General features: G+C 42.6%; 1 protein-coding gene across 3 annotated transcripts in view; it reads left to right on the top strand.

The window, feature by feature from the left end:
• The window catches only part of ankrd11 (ankyrin repeat domain 11), a 108,181-nt gene that overhangs the window by 69,910 nt on the left and 18,144 nt on the right, over nucleotides 1-20,127 (top strand). For all 3 annotated transcript variants that reach the window (XM_058382319.1, XM_058382316.1, XM_058382318.1), the window contains 2 exons: nucleotides 14,560-14,705; nucleotides 19,933-20,071. In XM_058382319.1, the coding sequence (XP_058238302.1) occupies nucleotides 14,619-14,705; nucleotides 19,933-20,071 (226 nt within the window). In that variant the 5' untranslated portion in view covers nucleotides 14,560-14,618. The remainder of the gene's footprint in view (nucleotides 1-14,559; nucleotides 14,706-19,932; nucleotides 20,072-20,127) is intronic.

Below are 20,127 nucleotides of genomic sequence, written 5' to 3'. Positions count from 1 at the left end.
TTATTTTGAGCACAGACTGGCCAGAGTGGGAAATTTGTGCTAGCAATGATTTTTCCATGTTATCTTAAAAATGTAAATGCTGACAAATACCAGACAGATGGGTGTGTTATTGTGTCATAAAAAAAACGTAAGAGCTGGTGACGTTCCAATGTGCAAATGAGCGCCATGCAAGATTTGAGTAAAGAGCTCTGATGTGTAGTTATATAGTATAGACTTTTCAGTTTGTGTTTTCTGTAGATTCTTAGATTCTAGACCTAGAAGGTAAAAGTGTGTAATAACCTTGTTATTATTGAACACAGGAAGAAAGGATGGTCTTGCAACAGGTTTCCAGAGGTTTTAAGGCCGGCTGCAGTGGAGCATTCCAGTGGACGAGGCCATGAAGTGGTTGGGTGTGAAAGCTGGTCAGTAAGCTGTGTGTGCTGTAATGAGAGACTGGCTCGAGCTGGGGCTTTACTAAGAGGTGTGATGTGGCGAGGCTGCTCAGGAAAAATGCCATAACTACTAAAATTGCACACAGCCGCTTGGAGGGTGCGTTTTTCCTCACTTATGACTGGCCATGTGCAGATAAACAGATATTTTATGATGTTCAGGGTTCATAATAGTGTTATCTTGGATAAATGTTTGTCGCAAACCCTGAATTCTCTCTATTTAAACTGAGAAGCTTGTGAGCGTAGCTGAGTAAACAAATCTCTCACACACAGAGGGAGTGATTATGAAGAAGCTGTATTCAGAATACGCTGGACATCATTTAAGTTGGTGTTTAGTGAGAACAGCTGCAGATGAATAGAAACATAGAAAAATATGTGATGGAAAAAATATGCGTAATTAAGACATTGTTTGAAATTTTTGCTTGAGGTTAAATGTTGTGATTTATTATTCGCTCAGGTTAACAGTTCCAGAAACTGTACCAGCCTTCCTGTGTGCCACCACCGAGTTTGGTATTTCGTGCTTGGGCAAATGCGTGCTAGTGCTTCAGTGCTGAAAGGCTGACACACCCCTCCTCCAGAGGTCATCTCCTGACCTTTCCCTAACAGAGCTGACCCTCTACCCCCATCCCTGCACTTTAGGGAGCCTCAGCCTGACTAAATCGAAGGACAGTGTGTTCTTTGTAAAGAAGGGACGTCTGGCTGTCCACTCCAGGCCTGACTGAAATATGATAGGGCTTAACATTCAGCTTTGTGTGTGTGTGTGTGTGTGTGTGTGTGTGTAAGGTCTGTGCAATAGAGAGACAAGGCATTTTCATAGGCATGTGTTTGTGAATTGTATAATAGGGCTGTTTTTAACTGAAGCAAACAAAATACAGGGAAATACGTTCTTAGCTAAGAGCACAACCACAGTGGTCACACACAGTGCTTTGAAAGTATCTTAAAAACATCCCTTACAAAAAAATACTCTCATGTGTCTGTATATTTAATCAGTTCCAGTTCCAAAAACAGCATTTGAAAATCCAGTTCCATTTTTTTATTTTTTACAGAATTGGTCCAATCCTTTATTTCCTTCCGATATCCAGTCACCTGTTTTTGCTGGTATTGGATCAGTGCCATCTTATTGTAATATTACTGTCTGTTATTAATGAATACATTTATACTGAATGCATTTTTTAATATAAATTTAGATTCAAAAGAAAATAAATAAAAATATTTAAAACTGAAAAAGAAAAAATATATGTAAAAAAAAAAAAAATAAACATTTCAATTTTATTGGTAAAATCAGTTTTGCTGTCATTTATTATTGATTTTATATCTTTAATCCAGTTAAATGGTCAGTATTATAACGTCATATTGCCTAGCTCCGAGTCTTTTTGTTCCTTGTCATTGGCATAAATGTGTGCGTTCTCATCATGTGGGTAGAATGTACACTGTATGTGTGTGTGTGTTTAGATCTTTCACGTTGCTGCAGTCTTATGATCCGTGTGTGTGTGCCAGAGAGATTTTTAGAGAGTGAGATCTGTACAGTGAAGTCATTCAGGACGCCTCCTGTTGGATTCCACGTCCTCTCACACACAGGCCTGTGCAGCAGCCAGTTTCCCATGATGAAGTTTGGACAGAATTAGCTGTCTCAGCGCCTTTTTGACAGATTATCACATCCCGTGTGCACGGTGCCAGTTGGATGATCTGTGTTCATATGCATCAGGGTGTAATAGTTGTAAAAGAAACACAGAAGCATGGGAAATTTACTCGGCCCATCCAAACGCCAGAAGCCAAATTAGTTTCCGAGTCCAGTGGCCACGTCCAGGGGAAAGGGGACAGATGGAGTGGGCTTGATTTGGTTGAAGTGAGGACAGGTGGCATGTTGTATAAACTCTCACTGTAAATTAAAGGGCTGAGGAAATATTCAGTAGAGGCTCTTGGAAACACTCTGAGGCAAGATGGAGAGGGAAGGGCTTTTATAGCAGCCATCACTTCTCTCTGTGTTTATTCCACATAGCAGACGCTGTGGCTTTGCCTCGCTCTCACCAGCTTCCCGCCTACATGAGGACAACTAGGAACTTGTGTGTGTGTGTTTCCAGATATTTCCCCAAATTTGAATCAAAATGAGATCAAGGAGAAATGAACCATTTGTTGCTACAGCTTCAGATGCGCCTTACACGAGTAAAAGGACATTTTGCAATATTTAAGCACTAAGTCTTGCATTTTTGTTATGTGCAAATTGCGTATATTGAATGTCACATCATATTTTCAGCAAGTCCAGAGTTTAGTAAAGGCATAGCTAGCTTAGAAGGTTCTAGGTTCAAGTTCCATCCCTGTCAGAAAGCTTTGTGCTAGAATAGACTGCTCAACTCTCAGCCTGCTTCTGGCACTGGATTCTGCTTCATTTCTAAGTTGAATTAAAAAAATAAAAGCATGATTAGTGAATAAGAAGTGAGCATACTGATAGTCAGGAGTTGGTTAGTGAGAACAGCGGCACCAGAGTCGCTAGAGTACGACGTTTTGTGTTGTGTTCATTTTCACAAGTCGTCTCAAACCCCCTCGGCCAAGTCATTACTGATTTAATAATCTGCCACGCTCTAACTGGTCGAATTCATTTCTCCAGCTTTGTGATTTTAGCTAAGGCTAAAAATGGCTAATTGATGCGGCTCTACTCTACCTAATGAGAGCATTGATTGTTCTGTGGTGCAGCTGCTGACGGTGAGACACGGGCCAGAGCCTGTGTGCATGCACTGCTCACTGCTTTGTTTCACATCAGAGTTATTTATCCATCAGTGGATCAGCAAGTCAGCAAGAGAACACTGTTTTTTGTTTTTATTTTTTTTAAATATATTTCTCGCTTGGTCAGGAATACCTTATACTTATATCACTAATTACCAGATCGTAAAGTATGAGAGCCAATTAAATTAATTATTTTAATTTTCTGTTTAGTTTACATTTGTGGCCACTCCGGCCAAGTAATTAGGGTCAAATGCAGCCCTTAGTACAGTAGTTTGGGCGTTGCCCAACCTCTCCATGCCTTGCGCTCCTTGGGCCTCTTTTATCTTCATCCCTAATATTTAATTCATAGAGGATCTGAGAAACATACTGCCTGAGCTCAGCCTGCTCAAAACACACACCCACCTCCACCTTCTCCCAACACACTCACTAGCCTACCCACTCAGCCGCCATGCTGCCCCCTAATGCACACACCCCATTCTCTCCTTCTGTGTGTGCGCTTGTGTGTTAATACCTCTGAGCCTGCGCCCCCCGCCAGAGAGGCTCCATCAGGAATGAGCAGGGATAATGGGCCGTGTTGGCTCTGCTGTTCTGTCTGCCTGCGTGCTTTTTTTCCACACCGAGGGATCGGGTTTCCACCCATCGGTGTTGTTTACACCCAACCTCCTCCTGCAGCAACAACTGCTGCCTGTCAGCCGCCAACCAGAGAACCCCAATAAACAGCAAGCTTGAACCCACCGGACACAGAGCTCTACACGTCAAGATTGAGTGCTATTGTGCTGTGTAGTGCAAGGATCTGAAATCCATTGCACTCATCAGGAGGTGACCTTTGGGGGAGGGTGGGGTCAGCGAACACTGGGTTAAAAGTTCATCCCCAAGCAGTCAAGAACCAGAACGGAATAATGGCTTATTATGAATATCATTAACACTTACACGAGCTATGAGAGTCAAATTAGCCAGATGCTGTCTTCCTGCAGCCGGAGAAGTCATAGTTAGAAGATATAAAATCTCTCACCTTTAAATGGTTGAATATTAGAAATCAAACAACAAGAGAATACAAATCAGCATGCCAGAGCTGTCCAGGACAAGCGGATTTAGTGTCCAGGGCTATTAATTTCTCAATCCCAGGTGTCTATGTGCAACAACCACAAAGCAAAACATTTTATTTAGTGCGTATATTTGTACGCAGTGAGCTTCACATGGATTGCACCTCAACACTGTAACCATAGCATGTGCTGGCTGTAGAGACAGATTAGCACACAGGTATGTGGACACACTGAATAAACAAGCGAAATAAAGTTTGCTGCAAAGCTGCTGTATGTCTAACCTGCAAGCACAACACGTAGCCACTTCACCTTTCAACATTGTGAGAGAAAAAATAAACTAGTTTACTAGCTAACAAGCTCCTAATACTGTTAGATAGCCCACAGTCATCAGTACTCACTGAACTCCATGACCATGTGTTCAACCTCAGCTTTAAAAGCTACTATAAAACATCTAACATACTGTGTGTGGAATTTTTCCAAATATTCTGTCTGGAGTATCTAAATGGCAATTACTCCAAGCACCTTTATCCCACAGTAGCATGGTGTGTGTGTGTGTGTGTTTGTGTGTGTGTGTGTGTTATCACTCATGAACGTGGCGTGATGAGGAACGGCAGGATTCGGCAGTGTTTTTATTTGATGTGGTGTTCATGTTCACGTTTGTGAAAGGTCACATCCCATCTCCCTCTGTTCTTCCCCTGTGCTTTGTTCATTATCCAGCTACGTTCTGTGCTTATTTTTACCTCCGCCCATAATCCTTAATTAATGCAGCTCCACTCACATCTCTCTGGCACACACACTGGCACACACACAAATGTCTGCTACATTTCTTTTCCTAAATGCCACTCTTAAGTTGCAGTGTACTCGCCGAAAACCAAAGTGAATCATCTTTCGGCACACAGCGGGTCTGTAAGAGTTGGTAAGATCTTTCAACACGACTCGACTTAATCACAGTCTTGTGGCTGAATGCAGATACCATTTAAGGAGCAGTGTGCCGTGATTTGTGGTGTAATGCAGCTGTGATGGCTTTAAGCACAAATGTTCCCAGCTTGCTTTAATTCATTACTAGCAGCGTTCAGCTAGTGTCTGGTTATGGTTTTCGTAAGTCATGCTGCCACCGAAGAATAGAGATGGACAGGCCGGGCAGAGAGAGGCGCCTAGAGCCCAGCCTCAGGGCACAGAGATCTACAGCCTCACACCTGAGTGCTCCGTGCATCCCCATGAGCTCATACACACTCCTCTGAACTGTCTCACACACACACACTGACTTCAGCTTCACCTTCAGACGGTGATATCAGAGCTCAGGATGACCGATACATACGCACGAAGATGTATGCTGAGCTATAAGTGAAACGTATTCATCTGCTTGGATCCGGTCAGCGTTTTTGTAAAGTCTCATGGTCACTGAAATATGAGAATATTTTTGGGAGCGCTCACGTGCATGTGAACTTGTCTAACTTTAGCCTGGAGTCGCGGTACTTTTTGGAATTCGTCTCCCAGGCTTGAAAACTGTTTTTTTGTCAGTGGATTTCAGCTCATACTGTATTTCATTTGTCTTTGTACCAGTTGAACAGGTTTATCGTTCTCTCTGTTCCTTTACGAAGAGTGCGGCCTGCTCTCAGCCCTCTACACAAAGATGAATGCTTTTCCTAATTCGAGCGGGTTTGATTATATGGTTTTTTGTTGTTGTTGTTTTTTTTGGAAAAGTTTGGAATGCAGTGTTGTTGCTTTGAAACATGAGAGTTTATACATCCCATCAAACCAATTCAATTGTGTGAGACTTGAGTATTTCGAACCCGACCCCAGTGAAAGGGAAAAACCACGTCCAGGTTTTTGGGCATTTAGATGGAGAGATTTGCTGTGACATCATTTACCAATTATTTCAAATTGGGGATTGTCGGAATCTTTGAATTTTGCTTCCCATTATTGCTACAGGACCACAATCCCATGAGGCCTTGCAGGTGACTTTTATAGTTATTGTGTAAAGATCGCATGATCAGTGAGCAGTCAGTGGTGCAGAATCCGCTCTTATTGGAGAAAGTACCACTGAGGCTTATGCGGCAATTCTGCACTTGTTTTTTATTTCATAAAGGTTACTGACCTACTGACTGAGACTCTGCTTCAGTCCACAAACCAGTTACTTTCCTGACGAATACCTAAGGCACTTGTGTGTTTATAGTTCACAGTGTGCTTTTTGTAGGTTGATGGACCATGTGCAGGTTTGTTTCTCATGTGAGAGCTGGAGAGTGTTTTCCTAGCTCTAGGGCTTCTACACGACTAGATGCGGTTTTGCCAAGACCTTTTTAGTAGCAGCACACCTCAGGTCTTAGTTAAATCAAGTTCAGTCTAGGCATCAGGAATAATGATGCCAAAAAAACACGGTCATTAACACATAATAACATTAGCACCGCTGTGAGAGTGTCAGAAGGGAATGACTGGCATTTGCCTTTGTTTAATTTGTTTATTTCTTTATTTTATTTTTTTTTATTAGGAAACAAGGTCAAAGGTAGTATCATGTGAAAACGAACAAGACACTTTTTTGTTACTTAAAAATACTTATGTTATTTAAAAAATATACAAACATTACCTTGCAGTCACTGTCGTCATACAGGTTCATCGTAATATCCGTGACTGTTAGTCTTAAGCATGACCGTGATGGAAAAAACAATCGGGCGGCTTGCGTTTGCCTTAAAACCTGCCACTTGCTCTTTTCACAGCATTTACATTCAGGCTTTATCAGTATTCTAGCGTGTGAACTGAGATGCATGCACGAGTTTGTTGCAGGCTGAAAGAAAAGAGACGCATGTGAAAAGGACCTTTATTTTTAATGACATCTGTGTTGCTTTTATGGAAGAGTAACGTCCGCCTCCTCTTCCACCGTTCCAGCTGTTCTCTCTGTAAACGTAATGAGAGGGTTTAGAGAAAGCGCTAGCCTGCTCTCTTTCAATATCATAGTCGTGATTATTTTTAATAGCTACACACGGTGCCTATGTCCTGGAAAGATTTATGTCAGTCTTTGATTAGCAGATTTGGAAAGCAGAGAGGGAAACCGGGCTGAATCCAGGCCAGAGGCAAAAAAAAACGGCAGCGTTAAATGAATGACTGCGCCGTTCTGGTGTCATCTTATCTAATCGTCATATAACACACACTGCATTTGGACAGCGTACCGTCGAGATGAGTGTGCTGGTACACACATTTCTGCGGTTTAAGAAGAGAAAGTTGAATAGGTCTAGCAGCTTCGTGAGCAAGTTACCTGGAGGTACTGTGTTCAAATCTGTCGTGCAGAGCAATGTGCGTTTGATTCATCTTCTGATTTTTCTCCCGTGACGCAGGCTGGAACAGACACGCAGGCTGCCTGCAGAAACAGAGCTCTAAGCGGATGCTTAACCTGCAGTGAGGCATGCTGGTACGAATCCCAGGCTGAATTACACCCTGCTTACATAAGCCACCATAGCCACCTTTTGCATTGCAAACCAATCGCATAGAATGTTATCTAAGCCCTGCATCGAGCACATACACACTCGCTGTTTACAGTCGAGGCCTGCTGCGTCTCTCCATGCAAATACATTCAAATGTAACGACAGCCCGAGCGCATTTTAACACGTCCACGCAGGCTTTTATCAGACTGGTGTCCAAATATATGTGTAGGCATTTCATTCTAATCTCGTGAACTGCATTTACTTTCCTTTAAGCCATAAATCTAGCTTTGTGAATTCAATCTTCAGTTTGAATTGTAAATTCAGTTTCCTCGCCAGAGAGTCAGCGCCACGCTGGGTTGTTTTGGAGCCAGAGAGGCGCATCACATGACTCCTTGCGTTGAGTCTCCCTTGTTAGCAGGCAATTGGAGCACGAAAAATGGGCAGAGGGCCTACAGCTCTGCTCCCGCCGGTGCCGAAATCGAGTCTGGAATCTCCTTGTGTCACATGGCTCGCACATGCACGAGCACTCGATAGGCTGTGTGTCGTTCTGCTTGAGTGTTGTTGCAGGGCACGAGGTGAAGGAAAGGACGTGAATGCGCACTGGCTCTGACGACTAGAAATACACGCACAATATCATTAACACTCCAGTCCACTTCTGTTCTTGCTCCTTCAGTATCTCTCAGTCTCTTGCGCTTGCCGTCCCTGCCTCCCTTCCTGTTTTTCTCTCACTGTGTCAGCTCCTCAGAAGCACGTGCCCCTGTCCCTGCATTGCTAGGCAACAGGCCTTGTGGTGTGTGTGTGTGTGTGTGTGTGTGAGAGAGAGCAAGAGAAAGAGAAAGAGCAGCTCCCTCATGATGCTATTCGTTCCTGTTTATCTCGGAGTTGGTTGGATAACATTCTGCAGGAGGAAGAGATGCAGAGGTAGTCTCCAATGCAGCAGAGCTCTGCCGCAGGCTATATTGGTGCTACGCACGCACACACACACATACACACACACATACACACACACACAGCATTCAGCTGCCCACGTGTTTCAGAAATTCACTACAAATCATTCGCTCCACTCTTTCTGGCCTCTCATCATATTTACTAAGGATATGAAGGGCTTGGCCACGAGTCCAGATCCACCACTCTTCCTCTCCCCTCCTTTCTGTGATGGAGAGATTATGGAAGAATGAGATACGAGGTTTAGTCTTCTGCCCCTCATTCCCCTTCTCTGCCTTGTTTGTCTTCTCCCTTCGTTGCACAAAAGCCTCTAATAAAACGAATCAGTGCCGCTCGCCAGCCGTTCAGCCAATCGCAGCCCAGCGTCACCTGGAAACAGGAGTCGACCTCAGCAACACTATTTACACACCAAAGTCCAGACTACACTCACGGCTAATGCAAATAGCCTGTTACAGTGCACACACAGGACACAAAAGGAAATGCACTGTTCAAATCAGAAGACTGCTAGTTTGGTAAACAGCCAGCTTGCTATATAAAGGCTAACCCATCTGGAAGGCAGCTGCCCTCTGACGATTTACTTATTTATTTATTTTGAAATATGAGCATATTGTTGGGTTTGTTTGTTTGTTTGTCATGCAGTAGTTCAACCGAGTTAGCTAACATCACACTATTTCAGTGTGCATGTAGTCATAGCTTACATGGAATAATGAATAAATAAGTTCTCAGCAACTCTGAAGGATGTTTCAATTAAAACGCTGTCCAGTGAGACAGGAACATTCGAAGGATGCAGTTACTGAAGCAGCTGGATACTGAATCAAATGCAGCTTGAGTGTCTGGGCTTCATCCAGCCTCCACCTTTTAATACTGTACAGCGTACATACACAAGGCTACAGTAGTTGTGTCAGATCCCTCGCTGCCCCTGGTCTGGACAGTATATCTACGAATGTGTCAGGACAAATACATAGACACTTAAATACATGTCTGCCTTTTATGCATGTGTCTCATCTGTTAGACCAGAATTTTCGGAAAACTGTAAGAGTTCAGAAGGTGCGTCCCAAATCGCATAGTAGTGCAGTGTTTTATGTCATTCTGTAGTATAAATAGCGTGAGGCTATTTATACTAAATTTCGGGTATTTCCTGCACACGACACTTGCAGCTTTGCTTACGTAGCAGAAAAGGGGTGGGGCTACCAGGCACTGATGCTGGATAAGAAAACATTTTCAAAATGGCCGACAACAAATCGGGGGAGTTTGTGTCGCCTACATTGTCTCAACATGGAGATCATTCAAAGGAAAATGAAAGTCTGTGGTTAAATTGTCCATAGCGTGACCTATAACCCTGTACAAAACCTCGCTTAACGTTCACATGTGCATCTTTAAATAAACCTTGATGCATGTGACGCCTCGTGTTCACGTGTTTGTGCTGTTTATTTACAACTGTCTGGCCTTGACAGCTTTAGCTTAAAGAATATGTTTAATTGTAGACACCAGCCCTACAATCTAACAGTGTGAATAGGGTTAAAAATTTTTCAAAAGCGTTCATCACTTTCTGTTGAGTTTTAATGTTCCGTTCTCTTAAGTTTAATATATGAACGACATTGTTTTAAAAAAAAAATGCAGCCTGTGGAAGGAATGCCCTTGAAATGCATTTGTGGTAATATTACTCTGAATCCCTTTAATAGGAAACAGATAAGAAAGGTGAAGGCTGATTGACACATACCACCATAGATGCACAGGGCATGTCATGCACAGGTGTTCATGCCAGAGTGCCCCTGCATGCTAGGATTATCCCTTACCTCCCTCTCTGCGCCGATACGCAAGCGTGCTTCCACACCGGAGACGAGGAGCCTCGGCCTTTACATTCATCTGTGCATGTAAACACCCAGGCACCCACACAGATGCTCTGTCTAATGCCCAATGACTTGGTGCAGCTGCTGAGCTGGAGCTATTTTCCATTGGAGGCTTGAGGGACAGGTGCACTCAGTCCCTCTGGAATACAAGAGTGGAGTAGACATGCTGAAAGGAATTTGTAGAGGAAGAGGGGAGTAGGCCCAGCATGCCCTTTCATCTCTGTAACACTCGCTGTCGCCAGAGTCGGCCCATATTAGTGCTGCTCTCGGTGTGTGTCCCTGTTCGTGCAGGAGAGTGACAGAATGAGACGTCCTGCAGTGAGCCGAAGCGATGGCCTCTATCTGACCGCGGAAGGTGGGGGAGAAGAGATGGAGAGAAAGAGATACAGGGAAAGCGGGCTATAAAAACACTTCCCTTCGTTTTTTTTTTTTTCTCTTTTCCATCACCGTGACACGTTTTGCACTTATTAAGCCACTATACACTCATGCCAGCTATAAATACTTTAAGCGCTTTTGTTTTTGTTTTTGTTTTTGTTTTTTTTAATAGACATGCTGAAGGCGTCGAGCTGTGTATATGGAGCTCTGTGCCAGGACATGAGCCAGACTGGGAAAGGGCTTGAAGGTGACTGTGTGAGAGGGAGAAATTTGTCCCAGTTATAGAAATAAACTAATCTCTGGAGACCACCGTGCTTCTCGGGACATTTACACGTCTCCTGTCTCACAGTTCATGGGTCGTCTTTGTTTCATTGACTGATTTGTATTGATAAGTGTCCGTTCGTCTGTTCTCAGAGGGAATCGAGCACAGTGAGGGCAAAACGGTCATGTTGCACTGTGTTCCAATTCAAATCTGTGTGGTCTGTGTGTGTGTGTGTTTGTGTGTGTGAGCCAGAGGGACAAGCTGGTTTAGACAGCAGGATTAAATGCAGCTTTTTGTGTTTGGCCTTTCTGCACTGTCAGCAGGCGGGAGGAAGCACCCTAAGCTCAGACCTCACTCATATTTTTCCCTGTGAGGCCTCAACTGCGAATGAACTCGCAGCTAGAAATGAAATGTAACATCCTGTATCTGAATTTGTACTACATGGTGATCAGGACCAAGAGTTACCATAGAGTGATCATATGGTCTACAGAAATTTCTTGTCATTCTGATTCATTATACCGTCATTCCTGGAGTGTGAATCAAGGTCAACTCTATGATATAGTTTATGATTTTGGCTCTTTGGTTATGAGTTGACCTTAGCGGTCTTTGGTCAATGGCACTAAACTGGTTGCCAATGAGTTTTTTACGTTATGTGTTCTGAGTGTGATTCCTGCTACAACGCTCGTTTATAAGCAACCTATACGCAGACAGCACTGGCCATCTTTGCTTAAGTGAGCAATCTATAAAAATGCTAACTTGCTCCTATGAATTAATTAATGCTCCTCATACAGTGAGTTGCCAAGCTATCGTTCATGCTAATGACATTACATCATTTCCTAAAGAAAGAGCATTTAATGTTACCCAGACATGAGAGCTCCAGACTCCTCCTCCTCCTCACAGGCCTGGTGTTAAAGGAACCTCATTGTATATTCTGTCATGGAGAAGGGTTTGTTTTGATGTGTGCGTGTTGGACAGTAGGGTACAGTGCAGAAAGTAGGCCTCATGTGATGAATTAATGCTTGCTGCAGGCAGAAGCAGCTCTGTCGGAGACGCGAGAGCACACACTCTTGACAGCAGATGCTGTGTTACTTATGATTGAGGAAGAAGACAGAGGAAATGAAGAGTGGCTGTAACTGTTTCCTCTCAGGCAACTGCTGTTCTTCGTGTGTGTCCCTCTTCCTGCCATGCAAAAGTTCACAAACACACTTACACAACACACAATAGCTTTTCCAAATTTTGTCCAGACACCGCTAACAGGAAGCATAAGAGCAGAAATGTTAGAGAATGAGAGTCTAATAACGTCTGATTCTTGCTTCTGTTCTGATAGCAGAGTACACACAGGGACATCTCACAAAAAGCAGCTCACACACACTAACTCTGTCTCAGCTAATGGAAATGTAGATGAATAACGGCAAAATTCTATGATGATATTCGTTGGGCCTCAGCAGCGTGATGCACAAAACTTGTTGTCTGCCTTAAAATAGGTTCCAGTAGCATGGATTGTTCCAGAACATGTGTCGACCTATTTTCAGGGAAGAGTGTATGTGCTTCTGTTTATCTCACCACTGACTGACCTTTTAGCCACTTTGAAATTTGAAGTTGGTGTGTTTTGTGAGGACACATCTCATGTTCCTCATGCCAGGAAGAGAGACAAGCTGTATTTGTCTTTGCCTTTATGTGTGTGTGTGTGTGTATGTGCATGCTCGTGTGAGTGTGTGTCTCTGTCTGTGTGTATGCGCGCATGTGCACAAGGAGGAGATATAAATAGCTGTAGAGAGCTGCAGAAGGACGTGTGTGTGGCGCCACAGCACAACTGAGTGCCAGCGTTCCTGGGAAGGGAGGGAGAGAAGGAGGGCAAGAGGGAGATGGAGAAACAGAGCGGAATGGAGGGAGGAGCTGTTTTCTGTTACGCACGGCACTCTGGAGAAATTACACTACGGCAGGGAGAATTATTATGGCCCTCTCGGCATATGATTTATTCATGTTCCATATCGTGCAAGCGCTTCGTACAGGGGAGAGGATGCTTTTAGCACAGCAGGAATACAGAGAAGCTCGAGAGCAAGTGTGTGTGTGTGCATGTTAAAGGCCCTGCCAACATTTCTGCAGTGTGTATTATGCACTGCAGTGTGCCAAGCGTCTCCGTCTTGCTCTCAAGGTTAATATCCTGTGATCTCACCACCGTAATAAAAGAAGACCCAGTCTTTTTTTTTTTTCTATCTGCTGATTATTTTTTTTCATTAGAGTTTGGGTGGGTCTGCTGTTTCAAGCTGATTTTTTGCTAAAGCTGCATGGCAGTAGATAAAATGAATTATTTTGGGTAAATATAAGGTAAGTGGTAGTTTAGCGGTGTAGGCTTTGGGCTGCTGATTGCCAGCTGCCACTGTTGGGGTCTCGAACAAGACCCTTAACTGCTCGGCCTCAGGTGTATGTCGTGTTGAACAGAAACATCAGCATCAAATTTTAGAAATTATACACTTCCTGTGGGACATGAGGAAACAGGCAGGAATACTCCCTGTGTGGGACTCAACTGCATCTCAGAGCATTGCACACACACTTATTAATACCTTGTGGCAATTTAACGTAGCCAGTCCGCCTGGAGTGTTTATACGAGAGAGGGAAGAAACCAGAGAATCCCGAGGAACCTCACAGATACAAGGAGAACGTAAAAAGAAGCTTGAGCTCAGGATTAAACATGTGACCCTGCAGCTCGGAGACAGCACTGCTACCCACTGTGCCATAAGACTATGTTCCTTCAGCTCGATGAATAATTAAATCGCAAATCAAATTAATTATGTATTGATCCTTAAATGCTACATATAAACAGACAAAACGCAAACAGCATGTGGGGCTTATGATTTAATATACCAGAGTACCTTCATTTAGCATGAATATAGCAGTCGGTTGTCTGTTTTATTAACGTGTGTGTTGTAATAAGGTTGTAAATAACATTGACTGGCTAATTACATTTCCAAAGATGTGAAATATATGGAGGTTAAAGCTCCATCATTTAAAGGTTGCGGCGACTTTTCGAGAGCTCGACTGTTCAGCTATAGGCTCTCACTTGTAAATCAATTTACATAAACTTGTCTCCCAAATAAAAACATGCAAATGTAACATAGTTCCCTACTGTTACTGTGTAATCATGGCCAAGGGTATTAGTGTTAAATGCAAAATTCCCAACATGCATGCTGACAACACATTTCATCATCTTGCTTGGTTTTTTTTTTTTTCCCCCCCTCTCCCCCCAGCTTGTTTTTTCCAGGTTTGCATTTAACTGCATTTTTACAAAATGCCATGGGTTTGGCAGAGCAATCAAAGCTAACCTACACTTAAAGGGCACTGCTGAGGGAGCGAGACAGCCGAGCTGTGTGTAATTGCTGGAAATGGAAAGCTTGAGGTTGTGTGACTGAGCAGAAAAGGTTTTTTTTTTGTCTTTTCTGGGGAGACAGACAAACAGGTGCTAATGTCTCTACCTCTATTCCCTCTTTTCTCTGTCCCTCCACTCTCTATCTCTCTCAGACGGTCGATGACGACGCGATGGAGGCGTGAATGTGGTTTGGCGTGGCGAGAGCTGAACGATGCCCAAGGGTGGGGGTTCTAAAACCCCCCAGCTGGAGGACTTCCCACTCAGCACCGACATGGTGGAGAAGCAGGGTGGGAAGAAGGTGAGATAAAGTTACATTCATAACACACACACACAGCTCATCATGATGACCTGATAAAACCATTAGGCGCAGTTAGGAGACAGTCTGACACTGGGCTCGTGAAAGAGCTCCTGCTGTATTGATTATGACCTAAATTCAGTCCTCGAGAGACACACACTCGTGCACATTATGCCTTCTCTGCTCCACATTGCTATTAGCACCTTTTCTCTCCTATATATTTTATTCTTGCTAGATTTCCCACTGCGTCTAGTTGTGTTTACTGTTTCTGTGCATGTTCTGTATCTCGGAGCGTTCTCATGATGATCCAGCATTGTGCTCGCGAGATAGAGAACAATGAGGTTAGGTCAGTGGTTAGCTCGAGCACCTGAGTTACGATTCCAGCACACGTGTGTGTGTGTGTGTGTGTGTGTGTGTGTGTGTGTGTGCGTGCGTGTGTGTGCGTGCGCGTGTGTATGTGTATGTACAGAGTTCTGGGCAGGATTGCATCAGACACTGCAAGGGGGAGGGAGCGAGAGCAAGAGTGAGTGAGCATGAGAGCATTGCTAGGAGACCAGTCACTAAACACAGCCACTCACGCAGGCAGCTTTGAAGCGAAGCGGCGGCTCACAGCTGTCATTCCGTTCAGCCTGGTTTTCAGTTTCTCTCTCTCTCTCTCTCTCTCTATCTCTTTCGTTCTCTCTCTCTCTGCATGGACTTTTTTTGTACATCATTACATGCTTTCCTCTCAAATGAATGCAAATACCGCATTGTAGTAATAGTGTATTGCGTTGATATTAACACTACTGGAATATTTTTATGCAATTCGTATTGTATAATGCACACATGTCCATAACACATATATGCACATTTATGCATATTTATCTTTTTCATCTTACTACTACATTTTGGGGGAACTAATAATGCAATACATCTGTTATTAGAACACGGTCAGCGTCTGTGAACATACAGCACTAACCCATATATCCTGTATATTATAATATACCGTACTGTTTTAGTACACTATGGATTAGTTCTGTAGAAATGTGTTTATTATGATGTACCAGATGTGAATGTGTATCTCTATATCTTTCTATGTTGTGTGTATTTTAATAGTTCACCCTGTAATAAATATAAATACAGTCAGTACGGTCATGTGTTTACTTTCCTATCCTGTATTTAGTAATTATCTTGGGCAGCGTGTCGATGTTTCTCGCATTTCTTGCACGCTGTTGAATTCACATACAGTAAGGCGGTGTGTGTGTGTGTGTGCAGGCGGTGACATCATGGTCTCATGACATTGGGAGTGTTATTGGTCTTGGGAAGGAGGGAGGGTAAGGAGAAGGAGGCGGGGAGAGAGGCAGATTGTGGGAACAGCGCCACGCTGCATTCCTGCTCAACCTTATCTTGCCATGTTCAACTTCCACAAAGAGCTCCTTAATTAGCCTTCATTAGCACTGCCAGCAGCCTGCCAGAGCTCCAGCTGTCCCGGCTGCCTCCAGAAAAACAAAAGGCGGCAAAATTAAATAAATAAATAAATAACACCATACATTGCATAAGTGTATTTATTCATATTTCTGAATTATGTAATAGTGGTGTCATGATTTCCAGAAGAGCTGCTGTTAAAAGCTTTGTCCCAGAGGATGATTACAGAGCATTGATTAGGGAGGAAAGTAGTGAGCTCGTCATCACGTTCACTCTGTTATATAACTGTAAATTACAGTGGAAAGAGGGCGATGGGATTAAGGAGAAAAGCCTGAAACTACCGAGAACTTGCCAGCACTTAAAATGCACTTCTAAATTGTGTGTGTGTGTGTGTATAACATTTACGCTGATGGTGTGGGTGGCAAGCACTCATTCTGCTTTTGGCAAGGCATGGAGAGCTGTGTGTGTGTACTTATGCTTGTGTATACGTGAATGTGCGGGCAAGCTCGTACACAAAGTTATCTAAACAGCTGATTACGTGTAAAAAATGATGCAGATGCAGGTCAAGAGCTTCAGTTAATGTTCACAACAAACATGAGAATGGGGAAAATGTGATCTCTGTTACTTTAACCGTAGCATGGCTGTTGTTGCCACATGGGCTGGTTAAAGTATTTTTAGAAATTGCTGGTCTCTGGAGATTTCTGATGTCTTGGAAGGTCTGTAGAGTTACACAGAATGGTGCAAAATACACAAAAAGCATCGAGTGAGTGACACTTCTGTGCGTGGAAACCCACAGATAAGAAAGGAAGAAATTGGTCAGACTGGTTTGAGCTGCCAGGAAAGATATTTGCTAATATAATCACTCTTTATTACCATGGTGAGCATCTCAGTATACACAACACATCACACATTGAGGTGGAGCTACAAACAGCAGACCACTACATCAATCCAAGAACAAGAATCAGAGGGGATCATGTGCACAGACTCACTCAAACTGGTCAGTTGAAGAAAAAAATCACTTGAATCACAGTTCAGGGTTTGATATGGTGTGTATTCTTGGATGCTTTATGGGTGTAAAGAGTTACTGCAGACTTCCTATCAGCTCAGACCTTTCTGGTTATTCTCTCTAATCTCTCTCAGCACTGTGTTTCAGCCACAGCTCACAGGCTGTTTTTTGTTTTTCGCACCATTCTGTTCGAACTCAAGAAACTGTTTGTAAAAAAAATCCCTGGAGATTTATAAAAAAAAAACTCAAACCAGCCTGAGAGACACCAACAACCCTGCCAAAGTCATTTGATGTAAATATTAACTGAAGCTCTTGGCCTGTATCTGTATGTATTTATGTGCATCGCTCTTCTGTCACATGATTGGCTGTTTACTGCATGAATGTACCTGTGTAAACAATACTCATCCTACAGGTAGTTGAACCCCTACATAATGATTCAAGGCGAAATTTAACAACTGTGAGAAAATGTGAAATAGAAAAGCATTGTCTGTATTTCGAGAGATCAGCAGTGTTGTGGTGTGCAGAGTGTTTTTTACTCTTGTGCATGGAGGAGCAGACAGTCGCAGATATGATGTATGTGTGAAGAAAGCTATAGCACGTTTCCAGGAAAGTTCAGTGCATCTACATTAAAAGCCTTCATCTGAAAGCACGTAAATCAACTACCTCATCTTTACAGACGAGTACAGACACCGGGGCACTTCTCTGATTAGACCGGCCTATGCTAACATGCGAAAGTGTGTTCTTCGGTCAGAACTTTCACAGAGTTTGAAGGTTAAGTGACACCCGAGCGTGCGCTGCTGCAGGTATTGATCTGACATCCAGTACAGCTTTTGCTGTGCATTTTAAAAGAGGTTTTTAGATTGAATACACCATATGAAAGTATAATACTGCAATGAGAATTCGGCTATTTATAATCACCCCAGGCTGATAAAATGACCCTGGGCTTGACTTTTTTCAGGTCTAGTTTACGGGGAGCAAGGGTGCATCAATCTGGCAACCTTGAACTGGTGTATAATAGATATTCATCTTGTTCACACTGCACATGGGCTTTTCACACACACGTTTTCAGTAACATTCATTTACACATTTCGCAGGTCATTAAAGTTCCATGTTTATTTTTGCAGAGCAGGATTAATATTTAATAAGCTTGATGGGAAAATAATGTTTGTTTTACTTTATTACCTTAAATGTTGTACTTAGAAAATATTTGTTTTTCTTTATTACTTTAAATAAGTTTTCATTTTAAATAAATCAGTCAATTTTTTTTTTTTTTGCACTTTTTGGCTTCCAGATGAGATTTCACGTTCAGTTATATTACTAGTCATATCATAATAATATCAAAGCTCTTCGAAGTTGTGGAGTTCTTCTGGATTAAATAAAGAACAACAATGCCTAGCTACTGTTTAGCACATTGACACACACAAAAAAAACATTACGCTACATAGTAGAGATTTCAAAATATTGTTTTCTTCAACACTTCTGCATAAAACGTAGCAGAGCATTTAGTGTAAAGAAACTTATTAGACTGCATCTGAGTAGAGCATGGAGTTGAACACCACAGCTGTTAAAACACAGAAACACTGACCTTTATCGTAATGACTAAAAGCTTGTAGGAACAGTTAGTCTGATGTTTGTGATTAAATGCTGTTTAGCTCTTGCTGGCCAAATGTTGGCCTTGTTGCTTTATAGTATTAAACACTGATTCAGTCAACAGTAATGAAGTTTTGTACTAGCTGTTTTGTACTACTGAATTTTGGGTTTCTTTAACTGGAAAATCCTAGATCTAATGTCATAAAAGTGCTATGCTTTAAATTAAGACACACGGTGTAGAAGCACAGCTGAATAAGTGCTTGTTAGAATGCCCAGGTTCTTAGATATGCTTGCATATACCCTATATTGCCAAAGGTTTTGGGATGTCTGCCTTTACATACACATGAATTTAATATGGGAAGTTTTCCACAAGGTGTAGGAGTGTGTTTATGGGAATTTTTGACCATTCCACTAGAAGCGCATTTATGAGGTCAGGCACTCACGTTGGAACAGAAGGTCTGGCTTAAAGTCTCGGCTCTAATTCATCCCAAAGGTCTTCTATAGGGTTGAGGTCAGGACTCTGTGCAGGCCAGTCAAGTTCCTTCACACCAGACTCACTCATCCATGTCTTTATGGACCTTGCCCTGTGCACTGGTGTGCGGTCATGTTGGAACAGGAAGGGGTCATCCCTAAACTGTTCTCACAAAGTTGGGAGCATGAAATTATCCAAAATGTCTTGTTATGCTGAAGCATTAAGAGTTCCTTTCACTGGAACTAAGAGGCCAAGCTCAATCCCTGAAAAGCAACACCTGAATTCAATGATTTTGAGGGGTGTCCCAAAACTTTTGGAAATATTGTGTAGAATACATACAGATAGCACTGTGTTTTTTTTTTATTTTTATTTTTTTAATGAAATGTTGTTACTGTGTTACTAAGTCTGCATGGATTAGCCAGTTACAGGTTACTCAATGGTTAGCTGGCTAGCTTAGTCGTCAGAACCATAGTCATTACAATCAATTTCTTAGTCATTGATAGATTTGTGTTCCCCAAAAAACTGAATGATTGATTTATTAAAAGCCAAGAACTTCATTTGGACACAGCTTTTTTTATCTGATAAAGTTGGTAATATTTGTTCTTATGATGATTAAAAAAAAAAAGACAAAAAACAATTTCTTTTTGTTGCCAGATATTATATTTTTGCCTAGTTGTTTATGTTTACAGTACAAAACCACCCTGATTGGCTTAATAAGCTTAACATTAACTGAAATCTTTTTCGTCTCGTGTCCCCAGGATAAAGATAAAGGCTCGTCAAACAAGACTCCTAAATTGGACCGCAGCGATGGCATCAAAGACATGAAAGAGAAGGCTCCTAAGCGGAAGCTTCCCTTCACCGTCGGAGCCAATGGAGACCAGAAAGATTCAGACTCAGGTAAGGAGGCAGGGCCAGGCCTTTGAGCTGGGAATTGTGGGTAACTGGAAGAAAGG

This window comes from Hemibagrus wyckioides, linkage group LG27, assembly GCF_019097595.1.
Source record: "Hemibagrus wyckioides isolate EC202008001 linkage group LG27, SWU_Hwy_1.0, whole genome shotgun sequence".
NCBI classification, from domain to species: Eukaryota; Metazoa; Chordata; class Actinopteri; order Siluriformes; family Bagridae; genus Hemibagrus; species Hemibagrus wyckioides.
The sequence above is the reverse complement of the archived record's forward strand: the minus strand, read 5'-3'. Positions and strand labels throughout refer to the sequence as shown.